The 26,994-nt window shown below is 39.3% G+C and overlaps 2 protein-coding genes across 2 annotated transcripts in view; both read left to right on the forward strand.

Moving 5' to 3' along the window:
* Positions 1 to 2,590: 2,590 nt before the first annotated feature.
* Positions 2,591 to 10,680, forward strand: CCNB1 (cyclin B1). The gene is made up of 9 exons (XM_007949182.2): positions 2,591 to 2,611; positions 3,219 to 3,389; positions 3,474 to 3,626; positions 6,370 to 6,552; positions 7,998 to 8,156; positions 8,713 to 8,949; positions 9,314 to 9,454; positions 10,286 to 10,396; positions 10,573 to 10,680. Exons 1-9 carry the CDS (start codon positions 2,591 to 2,593, stop codon positions 10,678 to 10,680), a joined length of 1,284 nt encoding a protein of 427 aa, XP_007947373.1.
* Positions 10,681 to 12,893: 2,213 nt separating this feature from the next.
* The window catches only part of CENPH (centromere protein H), a 25,453-nt gene continuing 11,352 nt past the window's right edge, over positions 12,894 to 26,994 (forward strand). Inside the window, exons 1-7 of the mRNA XM_007949184.1 lie at positions 12,894 to 13,027; positions 14,808 to 14,863; positions 18,481 to 18,529; positions 18,908 to 18,982; positions 21,369 to 21,425; positions 25,160 to 25,223; positions 25,562 to 25,613. Coding sequence (XP_007947375.1) covers positions 12,894 to 13,027; positions 14,808 to 14,863; positions 18,481 to 18,529; positions 18,908 to 18,982; positions 21,369 to 21,425; positions 25,160 to 25,223; positions 25,562 to 25,613 — 487 coding nt within the window. The remainder of the gene's footprint in view (positions 13,028 to 14,807; positions 14,864 to 18,480; positions 18,530 to 18,907; positions 18,983 to 21,368; positions 21,426 to 25,159; positions 25,224 to 25,561; positions 25,614 to 26,994) is intronic.

Genomic DNA, 26,994 nt, shown 5'->3' on the forward strand with positions numbered 1-26,994 from the left:
GCACTCCTGTTCTCTTACAGTTGCCATTTGCTTGATATATCTTTTTCCAACCTTTGATTTTTAGTCTATTTTTGTCTTTATCTCTAAGGTGCGTCTCTTGTAGGCAGCATATTGATGTGTTTTGTTTTTGTATCCAATCTGCAACTCTCCGTCTCTTGAGTGGTGTGTTTAATCAAGGCTGCAAATCTTTAGAGAAGTAGATTGCCTCATCTTCCTCCTATGGAGCAGCTGGTGGGTTTGAACCACTGACCTTCTGGTTAGCAGCCATATGCCTTACCCACTACATCACAAGGCAAGAATTATTAATGGATGAGAAATCTAGAGGAAAATTGAATGAGGAGCAGACTATTTGCATGGTCTTAAAATGTCTCCTCACTTTTTTAATTATAATAGAGATGGGGAAAAAAAAAAAAAACAGTAATAATTCTGTGAGAACAGGCACCACCTTAACCAAGTGGTGATCAAAATTAAAATTATCTATGAAGGACTGGTGTGTCTACAGATGTGATACCCTGAGAGGTAGACCACATCACCTATGCAGTATCACAGCCAACAATGCAAACCCCAATTTAAATAACAAAACCAAATCTAATCCACTGTCATTGAGTCCATTCCAACTCGTAGTGATCCTACAGAACAGAGTAGAACTGCCCCAGAGGGTTTCCAATGCTGTAAATCTTTACAGAAGAAGATTGCCATATCTTTCTCCCACAGAGTGAGGCTGGTGGGTTTTAACCACTGACCTGTCAGCAGCCAAATGCCTTAACCACTGCACCACCAGAGCGTCTTATTTAAATCTCAAGGAACCATCACACAAACAAAAAAAAGGTGGGAGGGGCTTCTGCATATTTATAGAAGAGTAATGCTATCAAGGACAAAGAAAAGCTGTGGGAACTGTTCCAGATTAAAGGAGGCTAAAGAGACATGGTCACTAAATGCACCATCTAATTCTAGACTAGATCCTGTACTGGGTCAGGAAGATGCTATAAAGAACATTATTAAGCCATCTGGAATATAAACTAGACTGAATAAAATATTAAAATACTGTAAATTTCTTAGAAAATATCCACCAGAGAAGTTAGGAATAAAGTACCATAATGTATATAACCTATCCTAAAACATTTCAGGGGAAAAAACCATGTGTGTGTGTGTGTGTGTGTATATATATATATATATATACTGCATCATATGCATGTTTATTTCCCTCTCTCTAAATATACACATATATACACCTGTATATATACAAAACCAAACAAAACCAAACTCACTGCCATAGAGTTGATTCTGACTCATAGCCACTCCCCCCCCCACACACACACACGCACACTGGGTTTTCAAGGTGGTAAATCTTTACGAAGTAGATTGCCCCCATCTTCCTTCTGAGGAGTGGCTGGTGGTTTTGAACTGCCAACCCTTCTGCCTTAGGCACTGTGCCACCAGAGCTCATTTGCACTCTCTAGTTAGATAGATAGATATACATATAAACCAAACCAAACCCACTGCCATACAGTTGATTCCAACTCATAGGGACTCTATGGGGTTTCTGAGGCAGAAAATCTTTGTGGAAGTAGATTGCCCAGTCTTCCTTCAGTGGAGTGGCTGGTGGGTTTGATTGCCAATCTTCTGATAAGCAGTCAAATGCCTTAGGCACTACACCACCAGAGAATGTAAACTGAAAGATCAGCGGTTCAAATCCATCAGCCTTGCTCAGTGGGAGAAAGATGCGGCAATCTGCTTTGGTAAAGATTTACAGCCTTGGAAACCCTATGGGGCAGCTCTGTTCTCTCCTGTAGGATCACCGTGAATTAGAATAGACTCGTGGCAATTTCCATATAGGTATAGCTATGGCTTTGGAAAACAATTAGGCTTTTTGGCAGGTTAAGAAACGGGTGTTAGTTAATGTGGAAACATCTAGAAACTAAAAAACTAAGTTCAGTCCCCGCATTACTAATTTTTGACTCTCTCAAAGTCACCTAGGCCTTTCTGAGCCTAGGCTCCTCCACCTAGAGGAATACAGGAATGATCCAATGAAAGAATGTATATCAAGTATCAAAGCCCTTCATGAACATGCCAATGTAGAAGAGGAAAGTGTTTAACAATAAGCAGTAATGGATCCGTAACTGCCTTTAACGCCTCTGAAACTGCTGCCCACTCCACTGTCACTTTTCAAGCACCACAAGGCAGGCTTCTTGCTTAAGCTTGGTGGGCACTGAAGACTCGCCTTTCCAGGTGGCAGCAGCAGCTGCGCACAGAGCGCAGCAGCCTTACTACACCACGTGGTATTCTAGCCTCGCTCACTTGGCAGGCAGCCTGACTCTGGCCCCGCCTCCTTTTCGAACGTCGTCGCGGGATCTCCCTGGCAACGCATTCTCGGAGGAACTGGCAACCGCCAATGAGAAGGGAGTGAGTGCCACGAACAAGCCAATAAGGAGGAAGCGGTGCGGGGTTTAAACCCGAGCGGGGGCCAGCTCCTCCCGGCGTGCTGCGGAGGAACGGCTGTTGCTCGGTGGTGGCTCTTGGTCCCCAGCTTTCCTGGGGCTCCTGAATTCTGCTTCTTCCCTCCGAATTGCTGCCTGGTGAAGAGGTAGCCATGGCATTGCGAGTCACGAGGGTGAGTTGCAGCAAACCGAGAACAAACGCAACTTTCCTCGCTCCATGCCTGCGGCACCCGCTGGCTGGAGATGACCCGGGCAGTGATTTGGGAAAGAGAATGGAGGGTCTCCGAGGGAGTGCCGAGGTAAATTCCTTGCATGGTGAGGGGGTTTAGGGTAAGGAAGGACAGATGGACTGAGAGAAAGGTGGGAAAAAGACGTGAAAGAGCCATGGATAAGTATTTTGAGGGAGAGGGAGGATCGAAGGAAGCCTTTTTTTTTTTTTTTTTTAAGGCGAGTTAAGGCCCCAGAGTGAGCCCCACCAACCATATAAACTCTATATGTTTTTTTTGGAAAGAAGATGCGGGCAAATGGAGGCTTCCGTTTCTTTCAAATGTAAATTCACGGTATTTTAGAGCTTCTGGGCCTTCACCGAGATCCTTCAATTAAAGTCAAAGAAGAGATTCGGAGAGAGAAGTGGCTTGTCACAGACGTAGACAGCTCAGGTTTCCCCTCCCAGCCATTTCCAGCCAGCTTTCCTCCTGAGAACCTCTCTTGTGCCCTACCTTAATTAACCTTTGACTTATTCAGCCTGGCTAAGCTCTAAAGTGCTCTTGTTTCTTGCAGAACACGAAAATTAATGCTGATAATAAGGCGAAGATCAGTATGGCAGGCGCCAAGCGAGTGCCTGTGGCCACTGTTGCAGCCTCCAAGCCCGGGCTGAGGCCAAGAATAGCTCTTGGAGACATTGGTAACAAAGTCAGTGATCAGCCGCAGGCCAAAATGCCTCTGAAAAAGGTACCTATCTTCTTGACCCAACTTCTTAAGAGCCCACCTGTGGCTCTTGATGGAGAAACACTCCATTCTCTCTTCCATCTACAGGAAGCAAAAACTTCAGCTGCTGGAAAAGTTCTTGCCAAAAAATTGCCAAAACCTCTAGAAAAGGCACCTTTGCAAGACCCTGAGCCTGAGCCAGAGCCAGAGCTAGAACCTGAGCCTGTTAACCAAGAAAAGCTTTTCCCTGAGCCTATTATGGTAAGCTCGTTCTTATCTTGCTGTAGAATCTCTTGATTATATCTTTCCCCTTATTTCACTCATGTGTGGAGTAGCATTTGAATAAATAGTTGTAATAAACATGCATTACACGGAAAACCAAAGTACCAAACCTGTTGCCATTGATTCTGACTCATAACGACCCTGTAGGACAGAGGACTGCCTCATAGGGTGTTCCAGGCTGAATCTTTATGAAAACAGACTGCCACATTTTCCTCCATGGAGCTGCTAGTGGGTTTGAATCACTGATCTTTGGGTTAACCACTGTACCACCAGGGCTCCTCCATATATTTTGAAGTAAGTAGGTATTATTCCATCTATTTTTAAGATAATGGCTTCAAGAGATTATAAATAGCATTTCCAGAGTCACATAGGTAATAAATGCCACAAGTGGGATTTAAACCCAGGCTGTCTAGCTTCAGAAACTTAGACTTTTCTTTTTTTGGTATAAAATTACATATAATAAAGCCTTTGCCATTTCAGTATGTTTACATGTAGGATGAAGAAACATTTTTTCACACGTTGTACAACCATCACCACTATCTGTATTCAAATTATTCTATCACCCTCAACAGAAACTCAGTGCCTCCTAACAAGTCACTCCCCCTCCCCCTCCCTCCTACTTCTAGTAGCCACTAATAAACTTTGGTCTCTGTACTTTTTCCTGTTTTAGGTATTTCATAAGAACCTATATTGTTCCTTGCTCTCTTATACTGCCCCCCTTTGTTAATCATCTAGTTTCTGTAGATAAACCATGTTAGTGTGACATTAATTAGACCACTGCATTAGTAGTAATACCACAGTTTAATAGGATTGTCACTCCCATTCTGGTATGCCTCTGGAAAGCTCTTTATGAGAATATTTAGGGTCTTTTTTTTTCCCCTCCCAGCAACACTATGTGCTAAAACTGGAGATGTTGCTGGGAAAGAGAAATTATATCTTGGATGAATGGTATCTTTTTTAAGTTGTAGTTTGGATGAAAGTTTACAGAGCATGTTAGTTTTCCATTCAACAACGTATACTTTTTTTGTTTCATGACATTAGTTGCAATCCCCTCAATGTATCATTTTGCCAAAGAAAATGACAGGTTTGGTGATGTACAAGGTACACTTAGCCTCAAGAGCCAAGAACTTTTCATTAAGTATATAAAATATCTACCCCTGTGACAATCGATGCCAATGGGAGCAGCAGTCAGGACATCAGACGATGTACATTGTTGTTATGTGCCGTCAAGTCGGACCGACATAGAGCACTGGGCAAATCGGCTGCAAAGGACCTCTTTCAAGTGCTGAAGAACAAAGATGTGTCCTTGAGGGAGGAGTAAGGTTCATCTGACACAAGCCATGGTATTTTCAGTTGCCTCATATGCTTGTGAGAGCTGGACAATGAATAAGGAAGACCAAAGAAGAATTGATGCTTTTGAGTTGTGGTGCTGGTGAAGAATGCTGAAAGTACCATGGACTGCTAAAAGAACTAACAAGTCTGTCCTGGAGGAAGTGCAGCCAGAATGCTCCTTGGAGGGGAGAATGGCCAGACTTCATCTTACCTACTTTGGTCATGTCAGAAGGGACCATTCCCTGGAGAAGGATGTCATGCTTGGTAAGGTGGAGGGTCGACGAAAGAGGGGGAGGCCTTCAACGAAATGGATTGACATGGTGGCAGCGGCGATGGGCTCAAGTATAGCAGGGATCATGGAGCTAGCGTGGGATTGGGTGATGTTTTGTTCAGCTGTGTGTGGGGTCGCTGTGATTTGGAGATGACTTGATGGCACTTAACAACAACAATGACAAACAACAATCCCTGTGAAAAGGAGGGCCATCTAGAAGCTGTTTTGCTGAAAGTTCAATGAACTGCATTCTGAGGCTCTAATTTTTAAAATTTAGTTAAGACTATTTGGAAAGCTGATCTGTAAAAGTCATTCACCCTAGTTTTTTATATCTAAGGGTAAGAGATTTGAGCCTATTGCTTTAGTATTGACCTTCTGGACCTAGCACATGAAACATGTAAAAGCCCCATACTGATTCTTGCCTTTGACTTTCTACTTATTAAGAATGTTTTCCCAACCCTCTCTTTTATCTCCCTAATAACCTTTCATCCTTGAAAATAGCTCAAGCATTTACTCCTAAAGTTTTCCTAAACTTCCACCATCCTACCTTCTTCCTAGAACCAATCACATTATTTATCTTCTCTAAATTTTAAGCTCCTTGAGGACTCTAAAGCTGGTGCCTAGCACAGAGCTTGACTTGAAGAAGGTGCTTAATAAATGTTTGAACAGTGGGGAGAAATGCATAATTATAAGTCAATTAATCCTTAGTAGTTGGGACAGAACTTGAGAAGCAGCCCATGTTTTGAAAGAAAGGCGTGTACATTTAGAAGATTGACATCATTCATATGGATTAACATGATGGTGCTAATAAACAGATTCATTACTTAACAGTTTCCTTCCTAGGAAAGTCTAGAATATGAACCCATTTGTTTCTATTATATTTTACCTATTGGTACTTAAGTTCTGCCGACTTAAAACTGGCTTAGTCTAAGTTGCCATTTTACTTTCGATATTGTAACCACACCTTAAAAAGAAGTTGAATAAATCCTTTTAGGAAATGAATTATTATATGTCTATTCAGCAGATGGTTTCTTAAGTTGGTACCAGTCTGACTTTCTTTCCTAAACTATAGTGTGTGTTCCTCTTTGCTATTGTTTCAAGAGGTCTCTCTGTTTCAAGGTGGATACTCCCTCTCCAAGCCCAATGGAAACATCTGGATGTGCCCCTGCAGAAGAATATCTGTGTCAGGCTTTTTCTGATGTAATTCTTGCAGTGAGTGATGTGGATGCAGAAGATGGAGCTGATCCAAACCTTTGTAGTGAATATGTGAAAGATATCTATGCTTATCTGAGACAGCTTGAGGTACTATCATTAGTGTTTGTTTTCACTAAACTATATCTAGCTTTATTAAAGATATTTCCCATTAATGGTTTACAGTAATTGAAGAAGGACAAGGGCTGCATATCTAACCAATAAATATATTATAACTGTCAAATTCTCCTTCATGGAATACCAAAGATTAAAAATATCGCTAGATAAACCAATGGAGTCTTTATTTGCTTCTTTGAGTGGGGAAAGTTTAAAGTTAACATCCACTAGTGTGGCTCTGTCTAATGATACCATGTCACTGGAAAATCTAGATTGAACGATATCTGTGTCCATCACAGTTGGGAGATGGCAAGTCCCAAACTCTCTGGATCTAAGAGGGATAACAGCAGCATGAGGTGAACAGGGATGAGAGGTGGTGAAAAACTATCATCATCCCCAACACAAGGCATTTTGTGCCAGTGTGGCTGATATGCATGTGATTTTCAGGAAATTGTTCTTTGTGTCCAAAAGGAGTGTATTAAAAAGTCAGGATTAAAATTTTTTATTTCTTCTATTTCATCCCACTTAGGAAACTTTATATTAGTGACATTTTGCTCTTTCCCAAAAAGAAACAAGGAAACATTCTGTATACTAAGGAGATAAACTATATAGTTATCAGATCTGTTCAATTATTTGTTTTGCTTTTGAAATAATACTGTGTTTTAGGTGAAAGTGTATACAGCAAATTGGTTCCCATTCAACAGTTTATTACACAGATTGTTCAGTGATGTCCGTTACATTCTTTACACCGTGTCAACATTCTGTTTCCCTTCTGGTTGTTGCATTTCCAGTAATCTAGTTTCTCTGTCTCCTTACTTTTTCATCTTTGCTTTAAAGTGATTGTTGACCATGTGGTCTCATAGATCTGTTTAAAGGAGCACCGTACTTGAAAGATTCTCTATCTTATGAGCCAATCTGTTATTTAGCTAACAAGTGACCACCAGATAGTTTCAGTTCAAGGTTTAAAGAACATCTCGGGACAGTAGTCTCAGGGAATCCTCTGATCTCCAACTGGTCCAGTAACTCTGTATTATTATTTTTTTTTTTTTTAAGAATTTGGGATTCTGTTCTACTTTTTTCTCCCATTCTAGCAGGATCTCTCTATTCCATCTGTTTTGTTGGAGTTTCCTCTACTTCATAAAGCTCGAATTTAGAGTGTTAAGTGAAAAGATCTGAGATGATAGTGTATTGTCTTTATTTGGGAGGAAGCTGGAGCAGTGTGTGGGGAAATCTATATGAAAACTTAACACATTGCCCTGTCTAGTGTTTTGCTTTCTTCTTCAGTGATGGCATTGTTTCTAGTGACTGTGTGAATAATTGAGTTAAAAACTGTCTTACTGATTCTAAATGCTCCACAACTATTCTTTGGTAATTGATATTTGGGACAGACATTCCCCATGGAGCTTGGCCTCTTAGGATAACCACCATTTCTTTTGTAGGAAGAACAAGCAGTCAGACCGAAATACCTAGTGGGTCGAGAAGTCACTGGAAACATGAGAGCCATCCTAATCGACTGGCTAGTGCAGGTTCAAATGAAATTCAGGTTGCTGCAGGAAACCATGTACATGACTGTTTCCATCATTGATCGGTTCATGCAGGTAAACATAATTCAATAATTTAGCTAGGGTCCTAGCTTAGTCATAAGAAACTGAGCTTTTCAGCTACTAGTATTAACTAGATAGCATTTACAGGTCTGAAATCCAAGAACTGTGGCTGAAAGCAAATTAAACAGCTCTGCTTCATCTCAGCTTGATTAAAAAAAAAAATTGTTTTCCTGCCCTATGCATAGTCTTTAGGTGCTCTGGTGGTGTAGTGCCTAAAGCATTTGACGGCTAACCAGAAGGCTGGCGGTTCAAACCCACCAGCCTCTCCTCGGAAGGAAGGTTGGGCAATCTACTTCTGTAGTTACACTGCCTCAGAAATCCAAGGAGGAGTTGCTGTGAGTCGGATCCGACTCTACAGCAGTGAATTTGGTTTTGGTTTGGTATGCCTTGTCTTCATCGTAGCAAATCTTTTAAGGCTGGTTATTGGCAGGAAAAGTTAAAGATGTCTTGGGAGAGAGGGTGTCATTAATTGATTTGCTATGGGAGTATTTCTGTGTCCACTTTTTTGACTGTATCTTACTTATTCATCCAATTGAAATTCCTGTTGCAGAATAATTGTGTGCCCAAGAAGATGTTGCAGCTAGTTGGTGTCACTGCCATGTTTATTGCAAGCAAATATGAAGAAATGTACCCTCCAGAAATTGGTGACTTTGCCTTTGTGACTGATCACACTTACACTAAGCACCAGATCAGACAGATGGAAATGAAAATTCTAAGAGCTTTAAACTTTGGTCTGGGTCGCCCTCTGCCCCTACACTTCCTTCGGAGAGCATCCAAGATTGGAGAGGTAAACAGATCTCTTGAGAAATGGTACGGGAGTACTGCTGCTGACCTGGTCTAATTCAGCTGACCTATCTTATATACCTGACTACATGCTGCACACATGGGGTCACCATGAGTTGGAATCACCTTGACGGCAACTGACAACAACCACAACAGCAACGGGGGAAGGCATAAAGATGTTCTTTATTTCCAGTGAGGCTGCGTGTTAATGATATTATTAAGGCCTTCCGTAGGCAATGCATTTGGGAGTTTATAGTACAAAAATATCATTTGTACTTACAAATGTGGACATACCAATGTAGTTACAAATCATTGCCACTGAGACAAAGCTCTGAAAGTAGCATAGTGACCTGTGGATTTTGTTACAGGTTGATGTTGAGCAACATACTTTGGCTAAATACCTGATGGAACTAACTATGTTGGACTACGATATGGTGCACTTTCCTCCTTCTCAGATTGCAGCTGGAGCTTTTTGCCTAGCACTGAAAATTCTTGATAATGGTGAATGGGTAAGCTCTTATACCACAGGCGTGAAGCCTAGATTACCTCAAAGTTTTCAATTACAAATAGTGGTAATTTCCTGAATGTGGAACTTTTGTCATTCAAATGGGTCCTAGAGAATTTATTGACAGAATCATTAAAAATGATAACTTGTTTGTAAAGTCTTCAAAGAATGCTTCTATTTCATGGCCTAATCTCATCTTTCTATAACCCCTTTGAGAAAGGCAAAGCAGTTTTAGGCCATCTTAGAGATGGAGGAACTCAGGCAGATCAAAGGGTTTACTAAAAGTTTACTCATATTAACTGACTAATTTACAAATATTTCTCCTGTGTGATAGGCCTGAGGAATAGAACTATAAATGAAAAAAATCTGCCTCTAGGAACTTGAACTTTGAGGTGGACAAGTCAGCAATTGAAATAGTGTAATTAGGTTTGAATACATTTAGTATATAATAGGTTTAAGCACAAGGAGCTGAGGTGGTTAAGGCATGTGGCTGCTAACCAAGTGGTTGGTAGTTTGAACCCACCAGCCACTCCATGGAATTCCATAAAGACTGACAACCTTAGAAACTCACGAGTGTTGCTATGAGTTGGAATCGACTCAGTGGCAGTGAATTTGGGTTTGGTTTGGTTTGGTTTTTCTTGTAGTTTAGATTTAAGCATGGGTTCCTACAGAAGCATGAAAGGAGGGTATCCACCTAGAGAAGGAGGGGTCTTAAAGTTGAATTGTAATCAGTTATAGATACCCATCCCTCCATCACCCTTGATTAACAGCAAGAAGGTATTTTATGAAAATTATAGTTGATGAGCATTTTTAACACTCACGTTTGTGGTCTTAGACACCAACTCTGCAGCATTACCTGTCGTACACTGAAGAGTCTCTTTTTCCAGTTATGCAGCACCTGGCTAAGAATATAGTCATGGTGAATCAAGGGCTTACAAAGCACATGGTGAGTCAGTCAGTGGCACTGGGAGTGTTGGGGGTGTGGGGAGAGAAAATAATGAATACTTCATGCCTGGAAATGCATTTTTGAGGAGTTGATATTTTAAATGAATATCTGTACCTTTGGGTCTTGAGACATTTGTATGTTTTCCTTCATTAATTACCACTGCTTTTCTCTTCCAGACTATCAAGAACAAGTATGCTGCGTCTAAACATGCTAAGATCAGCACTCTAGCACAGCTGAATTCTGCACTAGTTCAAGACCTAGCCAAGGCTGTGGCAAAGGTGTAACTTGTGAACTTCAGTTGGAATCCTGTAATACCTGCAAATAAAATTGGCACTATGTGCTGTCTGTACATATTATATGTTACATTTACTTACTTTTAATAAAGTTTGTGGCCCTTTTTACATTTTATATCTTAACTCACTTCGATGTGATTGCCTCCACTAGTTGCTTCCTAAAAGTTGTCTAAATGTCTAGTGGGAAATATAAAAAACATAAGCTGCTTTCAGTTTATCTAGGAACCCAACTAATGTAAATAATTATTGCCTGTGTAGTTTATATACTTGGTGGTTCTTGCTTAATGTGAATTGTCAGGGAATTCATGTGAACTCCTGAGGTGGTGAAGGCATTTAAAACTTTTACTTCTGGAGGGCAAACTGCTTATGTAAGCCAATTCATCAAAGTAAAAGTCTACCATCTGACCCCTAGTTTCCTTGTTGGCTCTTTTTTCTGGTGGTTGTCTCCATAATTCCAAATAATGTACTTTTATCACGGTCTCTTAAATGATCAATTTTAGCTAATGTCATCTCTTTCACATTTGAAGAATAAGAATTTTATGTTCTTTTAAACCCTATTCTTCTTGTTTTTTGGTTAAGAAAAATATCTAAAGAAAATAATTTACCTATCCACCTGAAAAGAAGGATATCAAGTTTGGGATATCCTTCCATGACATAAACATAGGCATGTATATAAATTGTTTGGGGTACTTAAAAGGGGGGTTGGTTTGGTGTACATAAAGTTCCCCAAAGATGTACAGATACTGCTTGATGACGTCCTCAACATCATTAACAATGTATAAAAGTGCTGCTTTCCTTGCATCCTAGCCAGTACTGGAGGGAGTCTCCAGTTGCCGTGACTGACTAGCAAAAAAATATCCTATCAATGTTTGCTGTTTCAATGTATACTTGTAATGTCTAGGTTAATAAATTATATTTTTTGCCTGTTTCTATATCTGCGAGTTGGCTTTTCAAGCTGCCCTTTGCCATTAGGTTATTAATCTTTATCAATATGTAAGGCTTTCCAAGTTTGTCATTTACCTTTTGACTGTTGATGCTGCCTTTCCATACATGAAAATGCTGTTCAAGCTGTATTTGATAAGGAGGAAGAAAACCCCATTGTGTGATCAGGGGTAATTCTGGGGAAACTAGCTATGAAATGGGATGCTTAGCTCTCGTACTGAAAAGGTCAGAGCCTTTACACGACAGACCTAATGAAAAACAAATCAGGGATTTACATGTCCTGTGTTTTTATCTCTGCTCACTTCCAGAGGAGAGATTAAGTGTAACGTGCTAAATCAACAAGCAGACACTAGGGGGCCCTCAACTCCACCTGACAGGAGTGGTGGGACTCTTAAGATCCAAGAGAAGTGTGAATGCAGGGAATTCAAAATGGCATGGGGGAGGCCAGCAGAAAGACTGTGGTTCAGGTGTCTGTACTGCCTTGTACTCCTGCATCGGGCGCAGCTCTGAATTTGGGCCACTCGTTTCTTTGTTCAGCTAGAGGCAAGGACCTCAAGGGCTCAGATCAAAAGTGTTATAAACAACCCAGCCGGCGCGCACACCTTTTTTCAATGCCTCGGAGGAAAGTGAGTGCCAAGATGGATAAAACAGCTGGGCCGGCGCTCCCACGCCCCAAGCACCAAAGCTGAATCACCATTTATGACGGGTTTTTTCCCCTCCAGGCTGCTGTTTCCAGGAGCCGGGAGATTTCCAACAACCCAGCTCATACCTCAGCACATAATATGTTGTTGCTTGTTATGTGCTGCCGAGGTCCGACTCATATAGCGACACCTCTTTGGGTTTCCCAGGCAGTATCCTTACAGAAGTAGATTGCCCAACCTTCCTTCCCAGGAGTGGCTGGTGGGTTTGAACCGCCAGGCTTCCGGTTAACAGTCAAGTGCCTTAGGCACTACGCTACCAGAGCTCCTAGCACACAATATAGCTGGCGCTTAAAGTTTGAACTTTACATGTGCGCCCGTAATAATTTCGAGAAGTTAGAATCAGGATGGGAAAAAGGGAAAATAATAGTAACCATGGCAACCGGCCAAAGGGGGCGGTATTGAGGAGGAAGGGAAGGGGCGGGGCCAGTGCGCGTTTGCTCTTGGACTCTTCCAGCCCTTTTAGTGGCGGGAAAAGCGAGTCGTTCTGAGGCTCCGTGTGCCCGAGTTCTTTCTGGTACCACTCTGCCTGCTCTGTGCGGCAGCTGTTCGCGCCAGCCAGGAATGGAGAAGCAGCCAGAGGAGACAGCTGCGGCCGAGATCGCGGACTCGGGAGGAGAAGCCGAGGCAGGCGGGCAGCCACAGGCCGCCGGCGCCCAGGAATCAAGCACAGAAGACCGCATGACCCTGCTGCTCAGGTTTTTCCCTCTGGCCGCTGGGCAGGAGCCAAGTGGGCGTCGTGGCCAAGAGCACTGCCCTTTGGTCAGCATTCCCAGGGGTCAAATTCAGACTTCTTAAACCTCTTTGTCTCCGAAAGGGCGAGAAAAAATTATACTCTCCTTGGAGAGTTGCTATGGGAGTTAAATGAAATTCCCAGAGGAAAGCTTTTAGTACATTCCTGGAGGCCCCTAGAAAGACCTTCGAGCCCTTAATTCCGTCCCCCTTTCTTCCGCCTCACGTCTTGGGGCCCCCATTTTCAGGCTGGATCTGTGCAGGGCAGCCCAGTCCTGAGCAACTGGAGGGAGGATGTCCCGCCCCTTTCTCTTATAACTGACCCTTTCTGAACCAGAAACTTGTTTTTTCTTAAATAACACTGTATTTTCGGTTAAAATATACACAGTTAATTAGGTTCTCATTCAAAAATTTATTTCTCAAATTAGTCAGGGACGTTTGTTGCATTCTTCACAATATGTCAGCATTCTCATTATTTCTCTTCTGGTTGTTCTGTGTACAGTTATCTAGTTTTCCTTTCCTTTACCTTCTCATCCTTTAATCTTTGGCCATTTGATCTCATATAGATGATTTTTTAAAAGAGCGCAGTACTCACGGATGATACTCTTATTTCTTAAGCTAATTTGTTATCTAGCTAAAAGGTGACCTTGGGATAGTTTTGGTTCAAGGTTTGAAGAGTATCCCAGGGCAATAGTGTCAGAGAGTCCCCTAGTCTCAACCAGTCCAGTAAGTCTGGACTTTTTAAGAATTTGAATTCTGTACCATATTTTTTCCCATTCTAGTAGGATCCATGCATTGTGGCCCTGATTGGAACACTCAGTAGTGGTAACCCAGCACCATCTAACTTGTGGTCTCAGAGTAGATGAGGCCATGATTCGTGTAGATCTTGGCACTCAAATAAGTTTCTTAGCTACTTAAATAAGTCCTAATGTCATTAGGCAAATCATTTCAGAATTATGAAACTACTATGCAAATATGAAACATTTGTAAATACAACTTAAAATCTAATTACTGTTTTACTCGTAACTTTTCTGCTTATTTTATGTATGATTTTGAATTGAGTAGAATCATAGGACAACTAAGAAACTGTATGAATTATTTATCTAGCCAAGGATTAGCATCTTCATTATTTTTCTGTATCTCAGGGAAGATTACAACCTATGTTTGTAACTCATTAGTGTTTGCTGGTTTGACCCTTTTGATCTTTCTGCTTTGTCAGCAGTTCTCATTAAGCCCATTTCACTCTGGCCTACTAAGGATAAATTTAAAAATCAAATGTTTGACTTTTCCTCACAGATACTGTTTTCCCACTGTATATTTTTTTTGTGTGTGTGTCTTCCTCTGAGGCCTTAAATTTCTTTATGCTCATTTTGGGTAAAATGAGGCCAAACTGAGAGCTGAAACTGAAACTTTAATGCTGATTCATTTTGTTGCATTGCCTTCTGAAAAAGAAGAGTTGGTTTCTCATTAGTGCTGGTAATAGTTGCTGTCAAGTCAGTTCTGCTTCGTGGTGACTCCATGTGTGTCAGTGGAACTGTGCTCCCAGAGTTTTCAGTGGTTGATTTTTCAGAAGTAGATCTTCAGGCCTTTCCTCTGAAGTACCTCTGGGCAGACTTGAACCTCTCACCTTTCAGTTACCATCTGAGTGCTTACCTGTTTACACAATCCAGGGACTCCAGTTTATGAGAACAAGTAGAACCTCAGTCAATAAGTATGACTTTTCTGATTTTGTTTTTGTTTTTCCAGGCTGAGAGCACAGACAAAACAACAACTCTTTGAATATAAATCAATGGTTGATGCAAGTAAATATTTTCATTTTAAGTATATTTATTTTCAGATAAGGTTTTGTGAGTTTGATGATGGATAGTACTCTAAGGAAAAGAAGATCAATTTTAAAGGAAATTGTTTGTTTAGGGACTGTGAGGGGAAAAGCATAATGCAGTACTGTGACATATAAGGAAGCAAAAAGCAATGTGAAGCAAAAAGCAATGTAAGGCTCGCTTGTCCTGGCCATTAGGAGCAAGTTAAGGACTTGTGACAGATAGATATAACACTTCAAGTCTTTTGTCCATTTTTCAAATGGTTTATTTGACTTTAGTGTTGTACATGAGGCATTTAAAAGTTAGTTAAAATTAAATACAATTGAAAATTTAGTTCTTAATTTGCACTAGCCACATAGCAAATGGTCAAAAGCCATATGTGACCCCAAACTCACTCCTGGAGTCAGTTCCAACTCATAGCAACCCCCATTGAGTTTCCAAGCCTGTAAATCTTCACAGAAGTAGACTGCTCCATCTTTCTTCACGGAGCAGCTGGTGCGTTCCAGCCACCCACTGAACTTTTTTGGTTAGCAGCCAACTGCCTTAACCACTATACAACCAGAGACTTGTTGTTGCTAGGTGCCGTCAAGATGTCTCTGACTCACAGCGACCCTATGTGTAGCAGAACAAAACACTGCCCAGTCCTGTGCCAGCTCCATGATCTTTGCTATACCTGAGCCCATCGTCGTAGCCATTGTGTCAGTCCATCTCACTGAGGGCCTTCCCCTTTTTCCTCAACCCTCCACTTTACCAAGCATGACATCCTTCTCCAAGGAATGGCCCCTTCTGACACCATGACCAAAGTAGGTGAGACGAAGTCTGGCCATTCTCGCTTCCAAAGAGCATCTCTGCTGCACTTCCTCCAGGACAGATTTGTTAGTTTTCTAGCAGTCCATGGTCCTTTCTGCATTCTTCGCCAGCACCACAACTCAAAAGCATCAGCTCTTCTTTGGTCTTCCGTATTCATTGTCCAGCTCTCACATGCATATGAGACAATTGAAAATACCATAGCTTGTGTTGGGAGCACCTTAGTCTTCAAGGAGGTATCTTTGCTCTTCAGCACTTGAAAGAGGTCCTTTGTAGCAGATTTGCCTGGTGTGATATGTCATCCGATATCTTGGCTGCTGCTTCCATGGGTGTTGATTATAGAGTCAAGTAATATGAAGTCTCTGACAACTTCAATCCAGCGACTAGTGGCTAGCATATTGGACAGCACAGATGTGAAACATTGTCATCACTAAAGAACATTGTGTTGGACCGCACTGTTCTAAAATTTAATGTAAATGCAATTAATGTGGTATGTATTTGTGTCTGACTACTTTGTTTTAATTGAAATATAATTCACATAACAAAAGTCACCATTTTAAAAGAATACAATTATGATTACACCACAGTTTATTTATTCATCTGTTAGGGATATTTGGGTTGTTTTCAGTTTTTTGTTCATTATGAACAGGCTACTATGGACATTTGTCCATAAGTCTTCCCCCCACCCCTTTGATTTTCCTGTGGTTGATTTCTAATTTTATAACATTGTGATCTGAGAAGATGCTTTATAGTATTTTGATGTTTTTTGAATTTACTGAGACTTGCTTTGTGACCTAACATATGGTCTATTTCGGAGAAAGTTCTAGGTGCACTGGAAAAGAATATCTATTGTGCTGTCATTGGGTAGAGTGTTCTGTATACATCTGTGAGATTTAGTTGAGTGATTGTGTTGTTTAGATTTTCTACATCTTTGTTAAAGGAGTTCTGGTGGTGGAGTAGGAAAGGCATTTGGCTGCTAACCTGAAGGTCAGCACTTCAAACCCACCAGCTGCTATGTAGGTGGAAGATGAAGCAATCTACTTCTGTAAAGATTTACAGCCTTGGAAACCCAGTAGGGTTCTCTATGAGTTGCTAATTGACTTGATGGAAGTAATTTTTTTTTTTTGAGGGGCATATTTTGGTTAAGTTTCTTTCTAGTTGTTCTGTTCTTTGAAAGTGGTATATTAAGTAAAGCCTATTACTATTGTGGAGTTATCGATTTCTCTTTTCAATTCTGTTAAAGTTGATTTTTGTACTTTGGGGCTCTTTCATTGAATGCGTAGGTGTTCATTATGGTTATGTCCACTTGTTGGATTGATCTGTAATCATTATATAATGCCATTCTTTGTCTCTTCCGATAATTTTTGCCTTAATGTCTTTTTATCTGCTATCTTTTGGTTGCTGTACATAGGTCTTTTTTGTAGACTTACGTTTTCAGTTCTCTTGAATAAATATCAAAAAGTAGGAGAGTGGGTTCATGTGGCAAATGTGTACTTAGTTTTTAGGAAATTGTTAAACATCTTTAAATGACTATATCATTATGGTATGTCCCTCCCAGCAGTATGTAAGATTTCCAGTTACTCAGTATTCTCATCAGTACTTGGTACTCTCAGTCTTTTTGCTTTTAGCCAGTATAATGGGTATTTAGTGGTATCCCATGTGGTTTTAATTTAATATCACTTGATAACTAATGATGTTGAACATCTTGTCATGTGTCAGCCTGTAGGGTCGCTATGAGTCAGATACAACTCCACAGCAACAGGTTTAATTTTTTTTTAAGTTAATTTTTGTGTATGATGTTAAATAAGGGTTAAGGTTAATTTTTTTCCATATGGAAATCTAGTAGTTCCAGCACCATTTATGAAAAGACTATCCTTTCTTCATTGACTGACCTCGGCATCTTTGTTGAAAATGAAGTGAATATATATGTGTGCATCAATTTCTGAACTCCCTCTCTACTCTGTTCGGTTGAGGTATTTTTCTATCTTACCATACTACCTTGATTACTGTGGCTTTAGAGTACTTTTTTTAAATCAACTACTCTAAGTCCTCCAGCTTTGTTATCCTTTATCAAAATTGTTTGACTATTCTAGGTTGTTTCTATTTCTATATGAATTCTAAAATCAGCTAACAGTCTGTACAGAAAAAGAGTCTGAAGGAATTTTTATTGGGATCTGCAAATCAATATGGGAAAGTTATTATATTAGCAATATTGAACCTTCCAATACATGTGCGTGGTATCTTTCCATTTACTTAGGTCTGTAATTTCTCTCAGCAGTTTGTTAGTGTTCCATGTAGAGGTCATAAACATATTTTGTTAAATTTATCGTTAAGTATTTTATTGTTTTGGATGCCACTGTACTCAGTGTTTTGTTTTGTTAATTTTAATTTCCAATTGTTTATTACTAACAGACATATAATTAATTTATTTCCTATCATTCTAAAATTGTACTATCTAATACAGTAGCCACTAGCAATTGAACACTTGAAATGTGGTTAGTCCTAACTGAGGTGTCAGTGTAAGAGTATGTATAAGTGTAAAATATACATAGAAGGAAAGAATGTGAAATACTTCATTAAAAAGTTTTATGTTGATTACAAATTAGAATGATATATTGGCTATATTGGGTTAAATAGAGTATATTTAAATTAATTTCACTTGCTTTTCTTTTATGATGTGGAAGCTAGACATTTAAAATTCCATGTATGGTTTGCATTTTTTCCTTAGACGTTATATTTATCTTGAACAGTGCTGTTCTAGAATGTTACTAATTTCAAAAAACTATTTACAGATGAAGATAAAACTCCAGAACAAATCATGCAAGAGCAGCAGATTGAAGCGTATGTCATATTTTTCAGTTTTCTTTGTGATTCTGATTAAATAATATTGTCCATCTAAGGACATTGTCTTTCTTTTTCTTTTCCTTATTTTTCCAAATAATTTGTCACACATGTGTTGGGAGGTTGTATATTTGAAATGGAGACTTAAATGCATGTGAATGATTACATCATCACCTTCTGGGAACCCTTTATAAGATACTTAGCAAAGTATCTCAGGGGGCATCAGTTTACCAAATCTGTAAATGTACATCAGTATGGTGAACGTGTAAAATACTTTTCTATAAATCAAAACATTTTACTGTTTTCAAAGGTTTACTTCTAAAATGTTATGACTGTTTCTGGTATTGCTGAAATTCTGTTTTCATGCTTCTTTGTTAGTGAAATTGAAGGCCTGGAAAATGAAATTGAAGAGGCAAAAATTGCTTTTGAAATGAAAAACCTTGCATTAGACAGGTAATTATTATATGTTAAGTGTAAGCATTGTGAAAAGCAAAAAAGCCAATCCAATTGCTCTTGAGTTGATTTTGATTCATGGTGATCCCATGTATTTCACAGTAAAACTGCACTCTATGGGATTTTCCAGTGGTTGTGATCTTTTGGAAGTAAAACTCTAGGCCTTGCTTCTGAGGCACCTCTGGGTGGGTTCTAACGGTCCACCTTTTGGTTACCAGGTTATTGCTTAACTGTTGTGAAATGAACAGAACATGGGGATGGGGGGATGGGCAGTGATTGATGATTAGATAACGGTCACACAAATTCTGACCCCTGAGAGAAAATCTGTATCAGTCACTGATACTTTCATTTGAAAAAGTTACATAAGATTAATTAAAAAAAATAAAAAGAAAACTAAACTCACTGCTGTTGAGTTGATTCTGACTCATAGTAACCCCCATTGGGTTTCCAAGGCTGTAAATCTTTACAGAAGCAGACTGCCTCATCTTTCTTCTGTGGAGCAGCTGGTGGGTTCAAAATGCTAAGCTTTTGGTTAGCAGCCAAATACCTTAACCACTGCACCACCAGAGCTCCTGTGAGTTTGAAAGATTATAAGGAAACTTAAAAAAGACAAAAGAAATGTGATGTTACTTCCCATTTGGTATTTCAAAGAATTACATGAATTTATTTATGCTAGTAACTGTTAATCCAGTAAGAAAACTGTCATCAAGAACTCATACTTTTTTTTTTCATTTTATTTTTTAATTTTTATTGTGATTTGGGTAAAAGTTTACAGAGCAAATTTGTTTTCCATACAATAGTTTATACACATTTTGTCTCATGACATTGACTGCTATTCCCCACAGTGTAACAGCTCTCTTCCCACTTCCTCTGCATAGTTACCTCTTCCCTGTGTCCTTCTCTCCCATGCACTCCCACTGCCCCTCCCAAGCTGTCTCCCTGTGCATAGACCGCCCTTCTATTCTCCCATGACTGTTCACTCCAAGTAGTGTATCTACCTGATGTAAATGTTCAGCCCATGTGCCTGTTGTTTGTCTGGAAGCCACAGGAGTGAGCTCAATTCCAGACCTGAAGGGTGGTTAGGGGCCATAGTCTCAGGGACTCACCAGGCTCTATCAGACCAGCAAACCTGGTGTTTTTTTATGATTTTGAGTTTTGTTCCACATTGTTCTCCCACTCTATCCAGGATCTTCTGCATCAGTCACCCACTGAATAGTTGACAGTGGTAGCCAGGCACCATCTATTTCTTACGGTCTTATGGTCATATAGGCTGAGGATCACATGGTCTACCCATCTCTTGGACTGATTGTTTCCGTGTGGTTTTGGTTTTCTTCATTATTCTTTGCTTTGGATGAGGAGAGACCCATAATTGCATCTAGATGGCCATTTGCAAGCTTTTAAGATCCCAGTCGTTACTCACCAAAGTGGGATGTGCAACAATGCTTTTGTGTAGTATGTTATGCCAATTGAGCTTGATATCCCCTGCAACCATGGTCCCGAGCCCACAAGTCAAGAATTTACATTTTTAACTGAAGGTTTTATATTTGTATTTTATAATTAATTCAGCAAATACTTGAGTTCCTACTGTCTTCTAAGCTTTGTGCTAGGTGCTAGTATGTAGCTGTTAATAAGACAAACATGATCTCTTACAGATTTGTGATTTTAATTAATAATCCAAATTAAATGAATAACCCTGGGTTTCCCGGATGAATTTCTTCATACATCTAATTAAAAAGTCGTTAAGTTGTTTCTAGCAGTGAACTTTTTCCCTCATTTCATATTACTGGCTCACCAAATTGATCATATTTTTAAATCAAAGTAACTTCACAGATGTTAAGATATCTCCTTTTAATGAATTGAATCTTTAGGTGGCAGAAAAAAATAACTCGTTTATTGCTGAGTTGATTACTGTTTGATTCTTTCTTATTTGTTAGCTATTTGACTTTAAAAGTAACTTACAGAAAAAAAAAAAAGTAACCTACAGAGCTTATTTGTAGTGTGCACGTTTTAAAATGTGTAGTCAAGTATGGTTTTATATTCCCTAACTCTCCATTTTTAGCTGGTGCTAATCTCTATAGTGCCTAATGCTTCCTCCCAGCTCTGGGCCAAAGCGGATGACTTGGGGAGCAAAGTTCAGGCTGGATTTCAGGTTCCATTCAGCCCCTCAGCCTGGCGATTCACAATGTCCATCCATTTCAGTGTTATTTCATATTTCTAGGATTTTAATAATAATGCAGATGTATCAAAATATTTCCTGTGCAATGCTGTTAGAAACCTACTTATATTTTATATTTCAAGAGAAATAGTTTTTTCACTGGTTGTACTTTTAAATTTTTTAATATAAATGTTATCCATGTTTTTTAATGCGAGTTTTTTCCTCTCATAGTATACAACTTTCAGCTGCACTTAAAGATAACCTGGAGAAAGTTAACACCACCACTAGGTAAATTATTTTATTGTTGTTGTTCTGGATTTGGTAAGGATGGGAGTAAGAAAGGAGATCTACATAATGGCGTAAGTTTCGTGAATTATTTTTAATTAACTCTCACTGCCACACATGTTTATTAAGGGATGAGAAAAGTGAGGGAACTTTGTGGAGGCTCTCAACGTTAAACAACTTTTCTTTATGGATCATAACCCTAAAAGACAATGGAGGTTTTACCCAGGTGATTTAAAAATTTTGAAAGAAGGGTTTATACGTTAACTTTTATTTAGTATTTACACTGAAAATACTATGAAAATTTATAAGAGCAATTCATCTGATTTAACCCAACAACTACCCAGTGAAGTAGGAGGTATAGTCCTTATTTTTCTGTTCAGCTCTTTTATTTCAACATTTCTTCTTACTTTAGCCACTCTCCATTTAAGAGTAAGTTTCAGAGTCTCTTGTGACATCCATTTTTGTCTTTTCTTCCCTTCCTATCATTTTAATGACCTTTTGCTTTCTTGCATGATGTTCTTGATGTTCTCTAACAGACAAGTGGTAGGCAATAATAGTAGATTTTGACATACCACTTAATGATGGACAAGCAACTAGAAAGAAAATCAATATTCAGTTTTAAACAACACTATTAACCAAATGAATTTCACAGACATATATAAATCACACCACCCAACAGTAGCACAATACACATTGTTCTCCATTTCACAGAGAACATTCTCCAGAATGGACCATATTTCAGACAATAAAGCAAGCATCAATAAATTTAAATAGACTGAAATTAGACAAAGCATATTCTTTGAGCATAATGGTATAAAACTAGAAATCAATAACAGGAAGAACAAGGAAAATAAATACCTATAATAAAAAATATTGGGTCATAGAAGAAATCAAAAGTGAAATTAAAAAATACTTAGAATCAAGTGAGAATGAAAATGCAACATACTAAAACCTTTGAGATGGAGCAAAAGCAGTGCCCAGAGAGAAATTTACAGCGATAAATTTCGTACATAAAAAGATCCAGAATCAATAACTTAAATAACAACTTATACAGATAGAAAAGGAAGAGCAAAAGAAGACCAAATCTACCAGAAGAAAGGAAATAATAAAGATCTGAACAGAAATAAATGAAACAGAAAAACAGTGGAAAAAATAAACAAGACTAGAAGTTGGCTCTTAGCTAGCATTAATAAGATTGATAAACCACTGGCCAAACTGACAAAAGAATGAAAAGATGGAAATAACCAAAATGAGAAATGAAATTGAAAACATTATAACAGATCTCCAGTTTTTTCACCATTTCTGTTTTTATCTAATGTCACTCTGACAGGAATATACCACAAATGGAATAGCTTGAACAAACAGGAGTTTATTCTCTTACAGTTTTGGAGGCTTTAAGTCCGAGTTCAAAGGGCCAGGTTCTAGGGGCTGGGTGAAAGCCCCTCGACATTCGGCTTTAGCTCTGCCTCTTTCTCCTGGCCCACTGAAGCTAGAGGCATCTTTTCACTCAGACAGCTACTGGCTGCTGAGGTTAACAAGCCCACAGTCGACAAATAAAATGGCACAGTTCCAGTGTTATCAAATAACACAGTAGGTCATTGATGCAAATCCATTAAAGTCCCAAGAATGGTAGAGCATGGCAGGCTGCTGAACAACGACACGGCTACATGCAGGGTTCAAGCATGCCATAAACTGGAGACCATTCCCAAAGCTGCTGCTTATATCCGGGAAGCAGACCACATCCCTAAAGCAGCTGCTCAGCTGCTTGTGGTGGATCCCACCATGGAGTTGATTGCCACTTTCATCATGGGGAATAACTACCTCCAGCTGCCCTGCCACTCAGCCAGGCCCAGCCAAGTTGACACATAACCTTAACTACCACAATTTCTGACACCAGTTGCCGTTACCACACACACCCCATGGTACTCTTCTGTACTGGGTTCGATAATTTGTTAACAGTGGCCACACAAAACTGACAGCCCATACTCATGATTATGAAGTTTTTTAGAGAAGTTACAGGCTACAACTTGGTACCAGGATCAACTTGAAAGTTAGAGGATACAACTCAAGAGAGAAGATACAGTCTTTCAATCAAGACAGCTTGCAAACAAGACAGCTCTTAGCTTTTTCTTGGCCATTCTTTGTGTGTATGTGTGTGATTTAGGTGAAAGTTTACAAAGCAAATTCCTTTTCCATACAGCCATTCATACACATTTTGTCTCATGACATCGACTGCTATTCCCCACAGTGTAACAGTGCTCTTCCCACTCCCTCCCCATGGTTACCTCTTCCCTGTGTCCTTCCCTCCCACGCACTCCCTTCCCCGGAGCTGTCTTCCTGTGCAAACGCTGCCCTTCTGTTCTCCTGTGACTGATTGTTCCAAGGAGTGTGTCTACCTGATGTGAATGTTCAGCCCATATGCCTGTCTATTATTTGCCTGGAATCCACAGAAGTAAGTTCAATTCCAGACCTGAAGGGTAGCCAGAAGCCATAGTCTCAGAGGACTCACCAGGCTCTATCAGACCAGCAAACCTGGTCATTATTTTTGATTTTGAGTTTTGTTCCACATTGTTCTCCCACTCTATCCAGGATCTTCTGCGCTGATTCCCCTCCAAGTAGTTGACAATGGTAGCCGTGTACCATCTAGTTCTTCTGGTCTCATGGTCATATAGGTCGAGGATTGCAGGGTCTACCAGTCCCTTGGACTAATTGTTTCAATGTGTCTTTGGTTTTCTTCATTCTTCTTTGCTCTGAACAAAGAGAGACCCATTGTTGCATCTAAATGGCCGCTTGTAAGCTTTTAAGACCCTACTCACTACTCACCAAAGGAGGGTATAGAACAATGTTTTTTTGTAGTATATTATGGCAGTTGAGCTTGATGTCCTCTGTAACCATGGTCCCGAGCCCACAGGTCCAATTACTTGCTCTGTCCAGGTAGCTGGATGTGGTTTATTGGCCATTCTTGCCGGTAGGCCCTTCTCTCAGCCTCTGGACCTTATCACTGGGCCTTCCTGGGCCTCTGTCCTGCTTGGGCAAGTGTTACATGTCTCTTGGCTTCTTCAACAAGTGCCCAGAGCCACCCTGCTCTGCCACCAGGCCTCCTGCCCGAAGGCACTCAGCCCGCTCTCTGTAGACCAGCAGGTACCATCATAGCTATTTGCCCTTCCCACGGTTCCTGCTGCTCATATTGCTGTTGCTATCTTCTGGCATCTTCAGTGTTATAGCTCTTGAACCATCTCATTTTAGGAGATTCCTTCTTTCTCTCAATGCCTCTATCTGAAAACCTCCATTAGGTTAATTGCTTATGTAGCAAGCTCTTTGTCATTTTCAAGGCATGGTCCTCCCAGCCAGGCTACAAGCCAACCAATCCCTATAAGGACAGTTAATCCTACTAGGTGGTTTTACATACCTTATTTGCATAGTAAGCTGACTAGTCCCTCAAGGTCTTTAAAATAAACCAATCACAGGGCAGGCTGTGGCCCAACAATCATTTTTGGCAGAATTATAATATAAACCCAAGGCCAGAAATGCCATATAAGAAACTTACTGTACTGAAAGGACAGAAATTAAGTTTACATCAAACTTTTCCAGATTTATTTTGTTAAATGAAGACTTTCTATTATAATTTACAGTGCATTTGATGAAAGTAAGTATATACCAATTGATTTCATTGATGTAAAAGTAAATTTATTATTTTTAACTAAAGCTAATTAATCATATTTCTTTTTCTCTTTCAGTTTGCTCACAGATAGCATGAAACGTGTATTAGAGCTAAATAAGTTAATAATGACATTACAGCAGGTAAACTTGCACATTAGGCTGCTTTTCTCTCCAGTGATTTCAGTAACAACTTCTTGCTGGTAACTGTAGTTTGTATGATTAAATAGGATTGTCCAAAGAGACTGGTATGATTTGAATTTACTATGCTTACATTTCTCTCTTTTTCATGATTTCTTTATTTCTGACTACTGTTGCTAATTAGCTGCTTGTAATTTAAGCTGCTGTCCTCCCTTTTGTTGTGTGAAATGGGGAAATTGAAAACTGGCACTTTAGAAAACGTGAACTAATAGATAAATACAACAATTTAAAGGTTATAGGTTTATTCTTAAATAATGTGCTTTTTTAATTTTTAATAATAGGAATCTTGGGACTTGGAAGAAAAACTGCTTGATGTTAGAAAGAAGAGATTGCGTATGTAGAATACTTTCTTTCTTATTTTTTTGTAGAACACATTTTGTAGAACCCTTATAGAATACTATGGAGATTATTAATAAGGCCAAATATCTCAGCCAGTGCGAAATTTCTTTAAATTTTGGATGTGCCAATTTAAAAAGTAAGATGAAATGCATTTTACTTTGTTTTTGTTGTTTTAAAACTTGAAAGCATAAAGTTATTACATCCGCAATGGGGGTAAAAGCCAAATAATATAAAAAAGTATATTATGAAAATCATGCCTCCTTGTGTGACCACAAATTTGGTATGTATCCATATATCCTTTTCTCTCTACACACATACACCCCACAATGGATATGATCCTATAGGGTTTTCACTTAATTTATCATGAACATGCAATGACTTTTTGCATTGGAATTATTGAAATATATACTTTAAAAGTAATACATGTTCTCTGTAGGAAATTTGGAAACAAAAGTATACATAGGGAAAGTTAATTTTTTTTTTTTTTTTAGAATTATTAAGAATACTTTACTATTAGCCCTTATACTTGTCCATGAAATTCCTTTTATTATGGATCTCTTTCACCTGATCCGCTTATCACATCAGATCACATCATGGGGTATCATTGCATGTCTGCTACATTACATCATGACAAAACTTATAAACCACTTTCAAAGCTATTTTTATGTATGGCTTGTAATTTCTTTCTAGTGCCTTTTCCCTTCCATCTGTAAAAAATTCACGAGTATTTTTTGTAGAGCCAGACTGGTGGACAGGAAGTCTCTCAGCCTGTGTTTGTCTGTGAATGTTTCAATTCCACCCTCTTCTTCTTCTTCTTCTTTTTTAATGTATAACTATTTATTTATTTTACAATAATATTTTATCGTATTTTCAGTGAAGGTTTATATGGCATTTTAGATTCCCATTCAACAATTTGTACACAAATTGCTCAGTGACCTTGGTGGCATTCTTCACAATGTGTGAACATTCACAATATTTCCACTCTGGTTGTTTCATTTTCAGTAATCTAATTTCCTTGCCCCTTAAATTCTCATCTTGTGAAAAAGTAATTGTTGACTGGTCTCATTTAGGTGATAATTTAACGAAGCACAGTACTTACAGGTAATAGCCATTATTTTTATTTATTTATTTATTTTTATTTATTTTATTGTGATTTGGGTGAAGATTTACAGAGCTAATTCACTTTCCATATAGCAGTTCACATACAATTTGTCTCATGTCATTGACCACAGTTTACAGAGCAACGGCTCTCCTCCCACTTCCTCCCCATAGTTACCTCTTCCCAGTGGCCATCCCTCCATACTCTCCTGCGCCCTGAGCTGTCTCCCTGTGCATAAGCAGCCCTTCCTTCTCCCATGATTGTTCTCTCCAGGGC

This window comes from Orycteropus afer, unplaced genomic scaffold (genome assembly GCF_000298275.1).
Source record: "Orycteropus afer afer isolate SDZICR_OR568_19922 unplaced genomic scaffold, OryAfe1.0 scaffold00242, whole genome shotgun sequence".
NCBI classification, from domain to species: domain Eukaryota; kingdom Metazoa; phylum Chordata; class Mammalia; order Tubulidentata; family Orycteropodidae; genus Orycteropus; species Orycteropus afer.

What these genes read in the sequence shown, in the direction of transcription:
- CCNB1 (XM_007949182.2), top strand. Translation starts at nt 2,591, where the DNA reads ATGGCATTGCGAGTCACGAGG. An exon ending in CCAAAATGCCTCTGAAAAAG is followed by an intron (nt 3,390 to 3,473) that starts GTACCTATCTTC and finishes TTCCATCTACAG; the next exon opens with GAAGCAAAAACTTCAGCTGC. An exon ending in AAGGGCTTACAAAGCACATG is followed by an intron (nt 10,397 to 10,572) that starts GTGAGTCAGTCA and finishes TTTCTCTTCCAG; the next exon opens with ACTATCAAGAACAAGTATGC.